Source organism: Nannospalax galili, unplaced genomic scaffold (assembly GCF_000622305.1).
Source record: "Nannospalax galili isolate Female #2095 unplaced genomic scaffold, S.galili_v1.0 scaffold137, whole genome shotgun sequence".
Lineage (NCBI taxonomy): Eukaryota > Metazoa > Chordata > Mammalia > Rodentia > Spalacidae > Nannospalax > Nannospalax galili.
The window spans coordinates 2,328,993-2,340,793 of NW_008340203.1; the positions used below are offsets into that span (position 1 = coordinate 2,328,993).

Here is an 11,801-nt window from a genome sequence, read left to right on the forward strand (position 1 = left end):
AGCCTTGTAGGTGCTAGGAACTGAACCCAGGTCCTCTTCAGCAAGAGCCAGTGCTCTTAACCATGGGGCCATCTCTCCAGCCCCTTATGTTTTATTTTTATTATTTGTGTGTGTGTGTCTGAGAGAGAGAGAGAGAGAGAGAGAGAGAGAGAGTGTGATGTGTGAGGTTGCTCACAGAGGCCAGAAGGTGTTGGATCCCTTGAAACTGGAGTTATGGACAGTTGTTAGTTGCCATATGGGTGCTGAACCTGGGTCCTCCTCAAGAGCAGCCAATGCTCTTAACAACTGAGCCCGCTCTCCAGCCCCAGTAGCCTGCTGTTTAAAGTAGCTTGTCTTTTTTCACTAGACTGTAGGCCTGATGGTGGAAAAGACCATGTCTGTTTTTCTCTGTGGTCTCTCCAGAACCAAAGCTCATGGGGGCATTCACATATTTGTTTACTGTCCTGTGGGGTCCAAAAGTATCTCATGATGTCCTAAAGAGAGTACTTTCTGCTGAAGTTAGCAAACCTACTTCCTGGTTTTTGGAGTTTAGCAGAAGCTAAGCTATTATCTTATTTCAATGTCCCCTTTTCCTCAGATGGTATTACAACCCCCCTTTGCCTCCTGACCCCGCCCCAGGTGGTGCTGGATAACACAGCACTGAACCGGATAGCCACAGATCGACTGCACATTCAGAACCCATCCTTCTCCCAGATCAACCAGCTGGTGAGCCTCTTCCTGGAATGGAAGGCTAGAAGGCTACAGTGGGGTGGGGTCCCTCCCAGGCCAAGGCCTATAACACAGACTCCCATCTCCAGGTATCCACCATCATGTCAGCCAGCACCACCACCCTGCGCTACCCCGGCTACATGAACAACGACCTCATTGGCCTCATCGCCTCGCTCATTCCCACCCCACGACTCCACTTCCTCATGACTGGCTATACTCCCCTTACCACGGACCAGTCAGTAAGGGCTCCCACAGTGTCCCAGGACAGGTGGCCCTGACCTTGCCTTTTTCTCTCTGCTGTCCCAGGAGCTGCCCTTTGCAGCCTTCCCATCAGGCCCTGTACTCAAGGACTCACATTGTGTTGCTTGCTGCATTGTCTCCATCTTTACTGCCTTTGGCTCCTATGGGAGCTGTGCTGGCTGGAGTCAGCTTCTGCTGATGCACAAGGGCATGGGTTTGCTGAGCTGAGAGCCAAGATACTAATGCCATGACACAGACTTGGCATAGACCTGATCTGAAGACATTCCCCAAAGACCACATCATCCCAAGCCAATGGGGACATGCATCTCTGGATTGTCCCGAGTGCTGACCTGGTCCATGTGAACCCTCTTCCCCTCAGGTGACCAGTGTGAGGAAGACCACTGTCCTAGACGTCATGAGGAGGCTGCTGCAGCCCAAGAACGTGATGGTGTCCACAGGCCGAGACCGCCAGACCAACCACTGCTACATTGCCATCCTCAACATCATCCAGGGAGAGGTGGACCCCACTCAGGTAGGTGACGCCCCTACATCCTACCCTTGGGACCACAAGGTAGAGGAGAAGCAACCACCACCTGTCTGTGCCCACCCCAGGTACACAAGAGCCTGCAGAGGATCCGGGAACGGAAGCTGGCCAACTTCATCCCCTGGGGCCCAGCCAGCATCCAGGTGGCCCTATCGAGGAAGTCCCCCTACCTACCCTCAGCCCACCGGGTCAGTGGGCTCATGATGGCCAACCACACCAGTATCTCCTCGGTGAGTGCGGTCTCCTGGTCATCTTTGGGAAAAAAAATTATCTGTGTTGCCAGGCCTCCTGCGTGCTAGACAAGCACGGTACCGCTGAGCCACACCCCGGCTTCTGGTCTTCTCTGACCACTCTGTTCCACTGTCTGCCATCCTCAGCTTCCCCTAGTGCATTCCTAATTCCATGTCCTACACGAGATCCCATTCTGAAGCATTCCTTCTCTCCAGCTGTTTGAAAGTTCCTGCCAGCAGTATGATAAGTTGTGGAAGCGGGGGGCCTTCCTGGAGCAGTTCCGAAAGGAGGATATCTTCAAGGACAATTTTGAGGAGATGGACAGGTCCAGGGAGGTGGTTCAGGAGCTCATTGATGAGTACCATGCAGCAACACGGCCAGACTATATATCCTGGGGCACCCAAGAGCAGTGATTACTCTCTGCTGCCACCTGGATGGAACGCATGGCCCCCCACTGTGCCTGGACCCTCGACTCAATCCTCACCTTGTCACACTTCTAGGTTTATTTCCAGTGCAGGAGCTGGTTCTATCTTCTTCCTTCCATCCCTGGCTCTTGATATGCTTGTTTCATTCTAATTAAACAATAAAGCTTGATGGTGAATAAAGTCAGAGCTTGATCTGTGAATATGGGGGCTGGTGAGGGGAATCTTCCATTTCTGGACATGTGAAAGTAGGCTGACCTTCCCTGGCTCCAGCTTCTTCTGTTTTTTGAGAAAGGATCTCACTATGTAGCCCTGGCTGGCCTAGAACTTGCTATGTAGACCAGACCTGCCTCTGCCTGAGTGCCGAGATTAAAGGCATACACCCCCATGCCTGGCTCTGCTCCAACTTCTTACTAATTAGTCAAGACCTTAGTGTGTCTTTTCTTTGCACTGGCACTCCTTGCCTTGAGCCAGCCCATTTTATTGGGCAGTAGGGGTCAGTCCCTCTCTCAGAATTACTGAAAGTTCCTGATAGTTGATTTGTCCTCAGTGCTTAAGCTCCTGCTCCTACATGTGCCAAGATGCCCCAGTATCCTCCACTCAAGACAGATGTAGAGTCTAGGGGAGAAAGGTCCACTGTGTTTAGACAGGACTTCAGAGTCTCAAGAACTTAATATTACCTAACCCAACCTGACAGGGAACTCAGGAGTAGGCCTGAGCCCATCCTGAATTGTTTTTTGTACCCGAGATGTTCTTACATCTGCAAGCTGCCCCACATACCTCTCCATTTCTGTCTCAAAGCATGGACCCAAAGAGGGCCCAGAAGCTGAGCACCAAGGGCCCATCCTGATGATTCACTGCCCTCCAGCCTCAGGGATGACAGGAGGTACCCTACACCATTCAGTTGAATACCAAGGGTGAGTAATTGCCAGCACTTCCAGTACTGCCCTCTTGCCTGCTCCACCCACCATCCACACTGGCCAGGAGAAGGTTAAATCCAGAAGGTCAAGGAGGGTGGAGCCCTGTGGTATCCAGACTACCTTCAGTGCCTGGTAAAAGCCCAGTGTGTAGGCGTCCCCAGGGGCAGAGCTCTGAGCCATGGGCTCCAACTAGTCCCACTGACAACACTCCCACAGGAAAGCTTTGTGTAAATATGGATTTTTTTTCTTTTTCCTTCTACAAATAAATTAAGAAACAAACTAGAAAACTGTCCACACCCAGTGCAGCTTGTGAGTGTGAGTGTACCCTGTCCCTGCAGGGCCAAAAAGGGTTCATGGTTTCCTCAAATCTCAGAGCAGTCCTGGCCCAGGCTGGAGGCAGGAGAGAAGTCATGACCTCTTGGCAGGCTCAGTCCTGCAGCTGCCCCAAGCAGCCAGACTGTCCCTGGGGCTGGTCCAGACCTTGGTGCTGGCTGGGAGGGGAAGTGTCTGGCAGGTCTTGGCATGGAGGAGCAGGGCTGCTGCAGGACCTCTCTGGGGAGGGGTTGGCCAAGTAGGCATTCACCAGCTGCATGATCTCTTCCACCTAGGAGAGGGCAGAGGTTAATGTGCAACAGCGGCCGCTGGGCTCTTTTCTTTCCCTCCTCTAGCCAGGCTCTAGGGCTCCAGCTTTCTGCACCAGGATTCTGCATGCTCTGTCCTGGCAACCTTCCGTTCCTTTTCACCACTCTGTTCTCCCACAGTGTTTCAGTCTCACTCCTTTCTGCCCTCCTAACATGCTAAATGCTAAGCTTGCTTCTTTCTGCCTTTGCACTTGCAATGCCCTCTACCTCCATCTCTTCCCCCACAGCTTCCTATGATTGGAATCCTTCCCTGACTACCCAATGCTAAGGGCCCCTCTAGTCAATTGCTGTCTGGTTACGCCCTTTGTAGAGTTTATCTCTACTTTTGCTTTGATTCCTTGTTTGTCTTAGGACTCCCTCACTTAAATGTAAGCTTGCCCTTGACCATGGCTGGACCTCTCAGCTCTGCCGGCTGTCAATGTAACTTCCCTTTTCCTTACACACTCCCACTTCTCACCTGGGGACTCTGCAACAGGAGCTGGCTATCGCCCACTCTTAATGCTAGGATGTGGGGGCCGATTAACTGGCAGGCGGCCACATGGCCATAGTTGACACTATGGATGGGCTCTGTCTCACCAGGCCTGGAGAGGGACATGGCCTTGGCTCCCAGGCCCAGGCATAGCTTCTGTGGAGCACCTCCACCAGGCTCCTGCAGACAGATGAGCAGAGTCAGGGTCAAAGGAGGGGAAGCTGCATCATTATTTTTAATAGGGGAGATGGCTAAGATCAGGAAGCTTCCTGACCCTCCCCTGTGATTCACGGAGCACACCCTTGAGGTGGGCCCAGACTCTGGGGGGTGCAGGCCTAAAGGCTGATAAGTCTTGAGGTTTGACATGGGCAGCTAGCTGTTCTAGATGTGGGGGGCCTGCGGCTCTGGGACAAAGGTGTTGGGGCTTAGGCCATCAGAGTCCCCTTCTCCCTTCTCCCCCTCACCGTGCTCAGCTCCAGAACGTCATACCGAGCAGCTCCGAACCCGGGACACTGCGCTGCCAGAGCCAAGTAGGCAGCCATGGCCTCAGCTCTGCCCATGCCCCGCAGCCGCTTCCAGCCGCCCAGCACCGCCGCCGTCGTGTTGGCGCCGCCTCCTCCTTCATAGGTCGCGCTTCCAGCAGAGCGGCCGGCCCGACCGCGTCGAGCTCGCTCCGCCCGCCTCTTGGCCAGGCCAGGGTTCCAGAGCGCCCCGGCCAGCAGGGCGGCGGAGGGCGGCGGCCTAGGGGTAGGACGAGGTGGGTCTTCGTGGGGCGGGGTAGGGGGCGGCAGCAGGCGGTCGAGGCGCGGCAGAGGCACCCGCGGGGAGAAGTCCCGGTGCAGACTCTGCAGACGCAGCGCCGCCAGGGCGCGCAGCGTGTCGTCGGGCGGGGACGGCCGGCCCCGCAGCAACAGAGCGTGAGCCTGCAACAGAGGTACCCGCAGTCAACGTGTGTGCCTCGGGGTACAGAGTCTGAGGAAGTCCAGGTTCGGGGAAAGTCTCCCACGGGGTTGTCATAATGATTAAAAGAAGACCATCCAGAATAAGAGGAGTTCAGGTTTAGGGGATCTGTTTGGAGAGCCTCACCTGTTCAAAGAGGAAAGGCAATTCGTGACCATCTGGGGATAGCCCTTCTGGGTGCAGAGGTCCGTGAAGACGTAGACACAGTCTCCACCCGGAGTCTGGCGAGTCCTCCAGTCCGGATTCCTCCGAGGTCAAACTGTAGGAGAGAAAAGGATGAGATGAGGAGACTGGGAAGCGGGACCCTAGCGAGCGGGGGAGAGGGGCGGGACCAAGACCACGTGCTTGGGGGCGGGACCTGGCGGAGGTGGAGCCTTGACTGCACACAGCTTGCGGGTAGGGACTTGTCTTGTAAATCCGCAAGCAAGTGGCTAGCCTGGAAACACGTGGCCTTAGTGGTTGGCAGGAGGTAAGTATGTGGGCTAATACAGACAGAGCTAGGGCTGGACATTTACTTCTCAAACCTGGTGAGCACGTCGGCCACGAGGGTGCCCCCAGCCAGGGCTCGCTCCTGAGCCCCTCGCTGTTCATACAACGCAAATGCGTTCCGGCTCCGGGCCAAACCCAGCCGCCCCACCAGCTCTCGAGCCACCTGGAGGGGAGAAAGAGGAAAGTCAGACCGCTCAGGAGACTTGCCAGGATTCTGGAAAGTGCTGATCCTACTGGAGGAGTCTCAGTACTGTCACCACTATTTCTTTCCTTGCCGATGCGAGGAATCTGGACAAACCTAATGCCAGGAACCCGGGGAGGCAGGCATCAGAAGCTGGAAGGGTGCCTAGCATGCTTGAGGCCCTGGGTTCATTCACCAGCATCGTGCATAAAGAAAGCAAAGCAAAGCTGGAAGGGCGGGTGGCGGTAGCAGGAGGAGGGCTTTCTCTGGCCTCACCTCTCCCGCTGTGGTGTGAGAGTCGATGGCCACAGGACAGGCGCCAGCCCCAGGGCAATGCACTGTGCACAATAGCTCCTGCCGTCGGCTCAGCGCAGAAATCTCCGCCAGCGAAGGCACCAGCTCTCGGCCCCGCGTCCGGCCCAGAGCTTTTCGGATAAAGCGAGCATATTCTGCCAGTTCTGAGTCCGGGAGTGCCTGCTCCGTTCTGGATTAGAAGGAATCCAAGGATCAGTGTTCCAAGGGCCTTTTTCCATCTTTTATTGTAATTTATTTCATACGGTCAGGGCTGGAAATATATAGCTCAGTGGTAGAGCGCTAGCTTAGAATGCCTGAGGGCCTAGGCATGATTCCCCAGCATAGAAAAAAAATTCATTGCATTTGGTCAGTTTCCTCTTCTCCAACTCTAGTTACTTGAGGGCAGCCTAATGTATCCTCCGTGCTTTGTATGGAGCTGAATTATTTTCTAAGCCTCCAGCCAGCTCCCTTACAATTGCCCCACCCACTTCACACATCTTCCAGAGGCCATGTGGAGCCAAATTACTATGCTTTCTTAAATCCTGCCTTTATTATAATTCTTCTACTCAAAGGAGTTGCCTTATTATAATTCATCTGGTCACAGGTGGGATGTGATCTTGTAATTCCCACAAAGGCACCCAGTATGTTATCACCAGGCCTGATCTTGGGCATGTCTCTTCCCTTCTCTGGATCTAATTTCTCCATTTGCCAAACTCTTTGCAAAGGTCTGCCCTTCTCACCCAGCCCCATATCTCCTAGGTGGAGGCCTCCCCCTCTCACCTCTCCAAATGCCCCAGCAGGTGCCCTCGAACAACTCCCCCAGGCCGGAAGGTGCAGCTCATGCAAGTGAGAAGCTGCCAATACCGCAGAGTCGCAGGGTCTTGAGTAGCAGGGAGCCCAGGGGGCCCAGCAGGACCTGAGGTCTGCTTAGCCAGCTGCAGGAAGAGTTCGTCCTGGAGTGCAGGCAGGTCCCGGCAGGTTTGGAGCACACCCTGCATCAGGGGCCCAGGGCGCCGCGCCCCCTCCAGTGCCTGCAACGCCAGGAACAGCCGCACCGCCTCCTCACGCAGGGGTGCGTAGCCTGGACCTGCGGGAGGGTGGGGGCGGAGGGATGGTTTGGAGAGGGGACACAGAGCTTCGCCCTGGGGGGAAGGCACGATCCAGAGGAAGGTCAGGAGTATAAGGGGACAGGAAATGGCAAGGAGAGGAGGGTACCAATGACAGGAAGAGTGAAGGGAAAGCAGTGGTCCCACAGAGCCAAACTCAACCCTTGCCTCCCAGGAATCCCTCTCTGTATCCTACTAGACTTTCTTAGTAAGGTGGAGGGAAAGTAAGGGACATGGATTTAAACCCCTGATTCTATAACTGAAAGCCACTGTGGGCCAATAAAAGGTTGCTCTGGGCACCAAAAACCAGGGTTCTCCTGGCATCCCTTAAGCCTCTAGCTTTAGGACTTGGGCCAGTCAATGTTCCCTTTGGGGGAGAAGAATACCTGAATTGAAGCCTAGCACAATTTCCCCAAGTGGTGGTTTTCCCACCACTTGTAATATGACCTATCCTTAAGGGTGTAATGAAAAAGCTAGGAGAGTGTAAATGGGTCTGAAAGAACATCAGTAGTCATAATATGAGCCTTAGAGGTGGCTAGAGGGAGTGAGGCTTTTATTCTGTTCTGATTTCCCTCTCTTCCACCCTAGTCAGCTTCCAGTTTCACCTACATATTTGAGAAGTCAGATGGGTAGAACCCCTAGGTCCCTGCCAGCTACTGCACTGGGATTCTTACCACAGATCCACCCCATCCCATCCAGGACACTTGGGCTTAGGGTCCACTCATTCACCTGGAGCGCTGACTCCATAGGGCAGAGGCAGGAGGGGGGCATACAAGGCTCCACTGGTGTGTCTCAGAATCGGGTTCCGCCGGTAGATGAGGGCCACTGCCTCTGGATCCCCACAACTCTCCTAGAGGTCAGGAAGAAAGTCACCTTGATGGGCGAAGGGGGCTCTCTACAAGCCCAGAACCCTTTTAGGCCCACCGCCCTCCGGGTTCTCACTAAAGACTTTTCTCACCTGTATGTCCCTGAGCAGTAGTTGGGTGGGGGTCTCTAGTGGAGCCTTGGAGGCAATCACTTCACGCAATGCAACCCCCCATCGCTCTGCCTCTGCCTGGCGCGGGGAGCAGAGACGGATGCTGTGTTTCCGGCCAGACACAGTCACTGACCACAGACCTGATGGGAGAGGCCGTAGAGGGCAATCAGGGATTGTTGGGGCCCCTGCCGGGAAGGCAGGAGGATTCCCGAGAAGTCTCACCGGTCTCCTTGGGCCTGCGCTCTGGGCCAGTCACGGAGCACAGGCTAGTGAGTACGAGGCTCCCAAGGCGTCTCGCCCCCTTTCCACTGCTGCTGAACTGGTCCAGGGAATCTCGCGTGAGCACAAACCAGGCCCGGCGCGGAGGCAGCCAGGGCCGCGCCCCTCCCCCGCGGGGTTCCCGATACAGCCAACCTGAGAGGAGAGGGAGGAAAGAAGAGATTAGCAAGAAAGAACATTATCCCCAGGAGGGCTGCGTTTGAGGGCCTCCAGATTGCACCCAGGGGTCCCCACCTTTCACAACGACGTCGGGGTCATCCTCCGGTAGCCCCTTTTCGGGGATGAGGCTCCAGGTCTCTTCCCAGCTGTGCAGCCTGGGCCAGAGATGAAAAGTTGGGCGAGGCTTCTGGGCCTCCACTCTGCCTCCAGGGGGCTCCTCAGTAGGGGCTCCCCAGACCGCGAGGGGTGCATGCACCCAAGCTGAGCAACCATCCTCCAGGCTGTGGGAACCGCGGGGCCGTTCTGACCTTGCACCAGAAATAGCCAGGAACCCCCCCCTTCCTCCCCGCGCCCCCAGCTGGACCGCCCCCCCGGGACCCCGGCCAAACCACAGCGTCCGGCGGCGCAGAGCCTCTCCCTTATTGCACAACCGACGGGGATAGGGGTCCTGGGAACTGGCTGGGGGTCTCAGAACTTAGGGATGCAGAGTCGAAGCTCACCTGTCTGAGACCTGCCCGCTCCTTGCCGGCTGAGTGAGCGTTACGTCCAGGTCCAGGGGACCCTGGGGAGATAGGCAGGGAAACCCTCAGCGCAGAGTCCTCCTCCCGCAATCCCCGTGGTTTCGCAAGCTCCTAGGACAGCTCGAATCAGTGGGTTGAGGAAAGAGTCCAGGAGTCGGGGGTCACGACTGGGCTGGAAGAGCCAGAGCCGCTCTGGGATCGTCTCTCCTACCGAACTCTATGGAACACTATAGAATGGCCAGGAGCTAAGACGCCAAAGCTCCAGGCTTGTCTCCGCTGCCCTTTGAAAACGCAACTATGGGAGGGGTGGGGGAAAAGAGCACTGAGCAAGGAGTTAGGAGACCTGGGTTCCAATACCGGCTGGACCACTAAGTCACTCTGGAACCTGGAGCAAGTCCCCTCCCATCTCTGGGCCTCCTTTTCATTTTTCCTTCACCCTCTCTGCCTTGCTCAGAACCTCTAGAAAAGAGGTGGATGTTCTAGGGAAAGTGTAGGACCCAGGATGGGGCAAAAGTGGGAAAAGAGATGAATGAAGGGAAGAGGGCTTTTAGCATAGGGCTTTCTCCAAGCCCTTTTGCAGTCAACCTTGACTCTATCCCTCTGCTGGGGCTTCAGGAAGCCAGACCAGGCTGAAGAGCACACACTCTCCAGGGAAGAGGCAGCTTGAGATTTTGCCCTTCTCTCATACACAGCCTACCTCAACCCCTGCCCCAGAACTTAAATTGTAACCTGGGGTCTAAGGAAGGCTTTAAATCCAACCCAGAGCCAGACTAGACAGGAACTGTGCCATGGTCTCATTGCACCCAGACTGCTAGAGCCAGGAGGGGGAAGGGAGAAGGGGGACCAGGGACACCTGTCCCCAAGTTCCTAGGAGGAGGTGGAGCTGGAGCTTGAGGAAGGCTGTAAACTGTTTGACAGAGCAGATCCTGCCCATGCTGGAGGCTTGGGGACTCCTGGGTCCTGCACCTTCCCTGGGAGCCCTTCCCTGGGAACCTCTTACCTAGAGGCTCTAAGCAGGGCTATCTCCCACACCATCAGAGGCCAGGTACTGATCTCCCCTTAGACCAGCTCCCCTAATCACAGTCCCCTGTGTCCCTCCTCCTCCCCTCTATATTTATCTGCCCTCTGCCTCACCACGTGCTGGTGCCGGCGCTGGCGACGGTGCAGCCTGCCCCACCCGGGCATAGAGCCACCGGGCCTGCTGGGGACCCCCGAGCAGGGGGATTGGGAACCTGACCCAGGCCACAGCACACTGTAGTCTGATTGCCCGTGGTGGATAAGGACATGAGAGGTCTCCTCTAGGGATGGAGGCCTCTTCATCAATCATGCCTCCGTTTCCCCACGGGGAGATTCGATTTTTTAAAAAAACACTAGCAGCCAAGTGACCCTCACCATCCCATCAGGGGTTTCCCCAGGAGCCTCACCGGAGGAGGAGAATTCTGTCCTAAGTGGCTGGATAATGAGGAGAAGTCCTCAAAGGGCCACGGTCCCCAGCTCTTTCTCTGTGGGGTCTCCGATGCAGACCCCAATTCTAGGATGCCTTTTCCCCCTGGCCCAGGTTCCCGCGGTGGTAGCTCCCGCATCTGGCCCCAGCGCTCACGAACTGTGAGCAGAGCGGACCCAGGCGTTCGAGCTGCCCAGCCGGCCTCGCCACATTCCTTGGCGCTGGCGGAGGCGGAAGGAGACGGGATGGGACGCGGGCCCGGCAGGGAAGGGAGAGGCAGGGCCAGGTCGGGCCACGCGTGACGCCTCCCCTGCCTCAGGGCCCCCAGCAGGTGGACAGCGCCCAGTGCGCGGCGCGAGGCCCACAGGCACATCCCAACTAGGGCTGCTCTTGGAGCAGCTGGGGGCTCTGGCCTCCAGGCAAGAATTTCCCCCACGGTCCCAGTTCGCCCAAGAGGACAGCATTTGGCCGGAGCCTGGAGCAAGATCAGGGGCGACGGCCGGTTGTAGTGCGGACTGGACATGGTTCTAAATCCCTCCAGACTTACCCTCCCTCCGCCCGCTGGACTCGGGGTCCGTAGCTCAAAGGTCTCGTCGTCCTCGTCCTCGTCCCCGTCCCCGCTAAGCTCGCCGTCCCCGTAGTCCCGGTGCAGAAGAGTGAAGCCTCGACGGCAGCAGAGGAGCCACCACAATCCCCCGGGGAGAGGCATCCGGGCGAGCAGCCGGGGGATGGGGGCTCGGGCAGCCTTGCCGGAGCAGCAGGGGATCGAAGAAACTGGCGGGGCTCCGACCCCAACAGGGCAGCGATGAGGCGGGAGGCGAGGGGAGAAGGGGACAGGGAGGAGGCAGTATCCAACGTTAGGGTGTAAGAGGACGATCGCTGAAGCCTACTGGGGGTTCAATGTCCGGGCCCCCGGAGAGGGAGGGGGAAAAGCGTCCAGGGCCGGGGGAAGGGAGCAGGGAGCAATGTCCGGAGCTGGGAAGTAGTGTCCAGCCCTGTGGGGGGCAGTGTCCGGTGCAGTGTCCGTGGTGGGCAGTTGTCCAAGCTCCAGGGAGGGTCGTGTCCGGTAGGGCGTCCGGTGGCCGGGGCCCGGGCGGCGCGCGCTGCGCTCCCTGCAGCCCCGGGACTGGCGCGCTGGGGGCGCGAGCAGAGCTCCCCGACCCCGCCTCCTGAGCCCGCTCCCCCCCCCGCCCTAGGCTCCTCCGCCCTCCCTCTTC

At 57.1% G+C, this 11,801-nt stretch overlaps 2 protein-coding genes across 5 annotated transcripts in view; one reads left to right on the forward strand and one right to left on the reverse strand.

Moving 5' to 3' along the window:
- LOC103735907 (tubulin gamma-2 chain) overlaps positions 1 to 2,328 on the forward strand; it is a 6,714-nt gene extending 4,386 nt beyond the window's left edge. For both annotated transcript variants that reach the window (XM_008835318.3, XM_008835320.2), the window contains 5 exons: positions 619 to 705; positions 798 to 947; positions 1,328 to 1,480; positions 1,561 to 1,722; positions 1,939 to 2,328. In XM_008835318.3, the coding sequence (XP_008833540.1) occupies positions 619 to 705; positions 798 to 947; positions 1,328 to 1,480; positions 1,561 to 1,722; positions 1,939 to 2,136 (750 nt within the window). In that variant the 3' untranslated portion in view covers positions 2,137 to 2,328. The remainder of the gene's footprint in view (positions 1 to 618; positions 706 to 797; positions 948 to 1,327; positions 1,481 to 1,560; positions 1,723 to 1,938) is intronic.
- A 959-nt stretch (positions 2,329 to 3,287) lies between these two features.
- On the reverse strand, positions 3,288 to 11,741 carry Plekhh3 (pleckstrin homology, MyTH4 and FERM domain containing H3). Of its 3 annotated transcripts, none has more exons than XM_008835321.2 (13): positions 11,132 to 11,741; positions 9,120 to 9,181; positions 8,695 to 8,900; positions 8,404 to 8,595; positions 8,164 to 8,321; positions 7,935 to 8,055; positions 6,880 to 7,186; positions 6,082 to 6,289; positions 5,651 to 5,787; positions 5,262 to 5,394; positions 4,640 to 5,098; positions 4,164 to 4,355; positions 3,288 to 3,669 (listed from the first exon to the last, which is right to left on the reverse strand). In XM_008835321.2, the coding sequence occupies exons 1-13, from the start codon at positions 11,291 to 11,293 to the stop codon at positions 3,493 to 3,495; spliced, it is 2,514 nt and encodes an 837-aa protein (XP_008833543.1). In that variant the 5' UTR covers positions 11,294 to 11,741; the 3' UTR covers positions 3,288 to 3,492. The 3 variants fall into 3 exon arrangements, with proteins under 3 accessions (XP_008833543.1, XP_008833546.1, XP_008833545.1); XM_008835324.2 differs by having other exon boundaries at positions 5,660 to 5,787; positions 8,695 to 8,774; positions 11,132 to 11,740; XM_008835323.2 differs by having other exon boundaries at positions 8,695 to 8,774; positions 11,132 to 11,740.
- Positions 11,742 to 11,801: the final 60 nt, after the last annotated feature.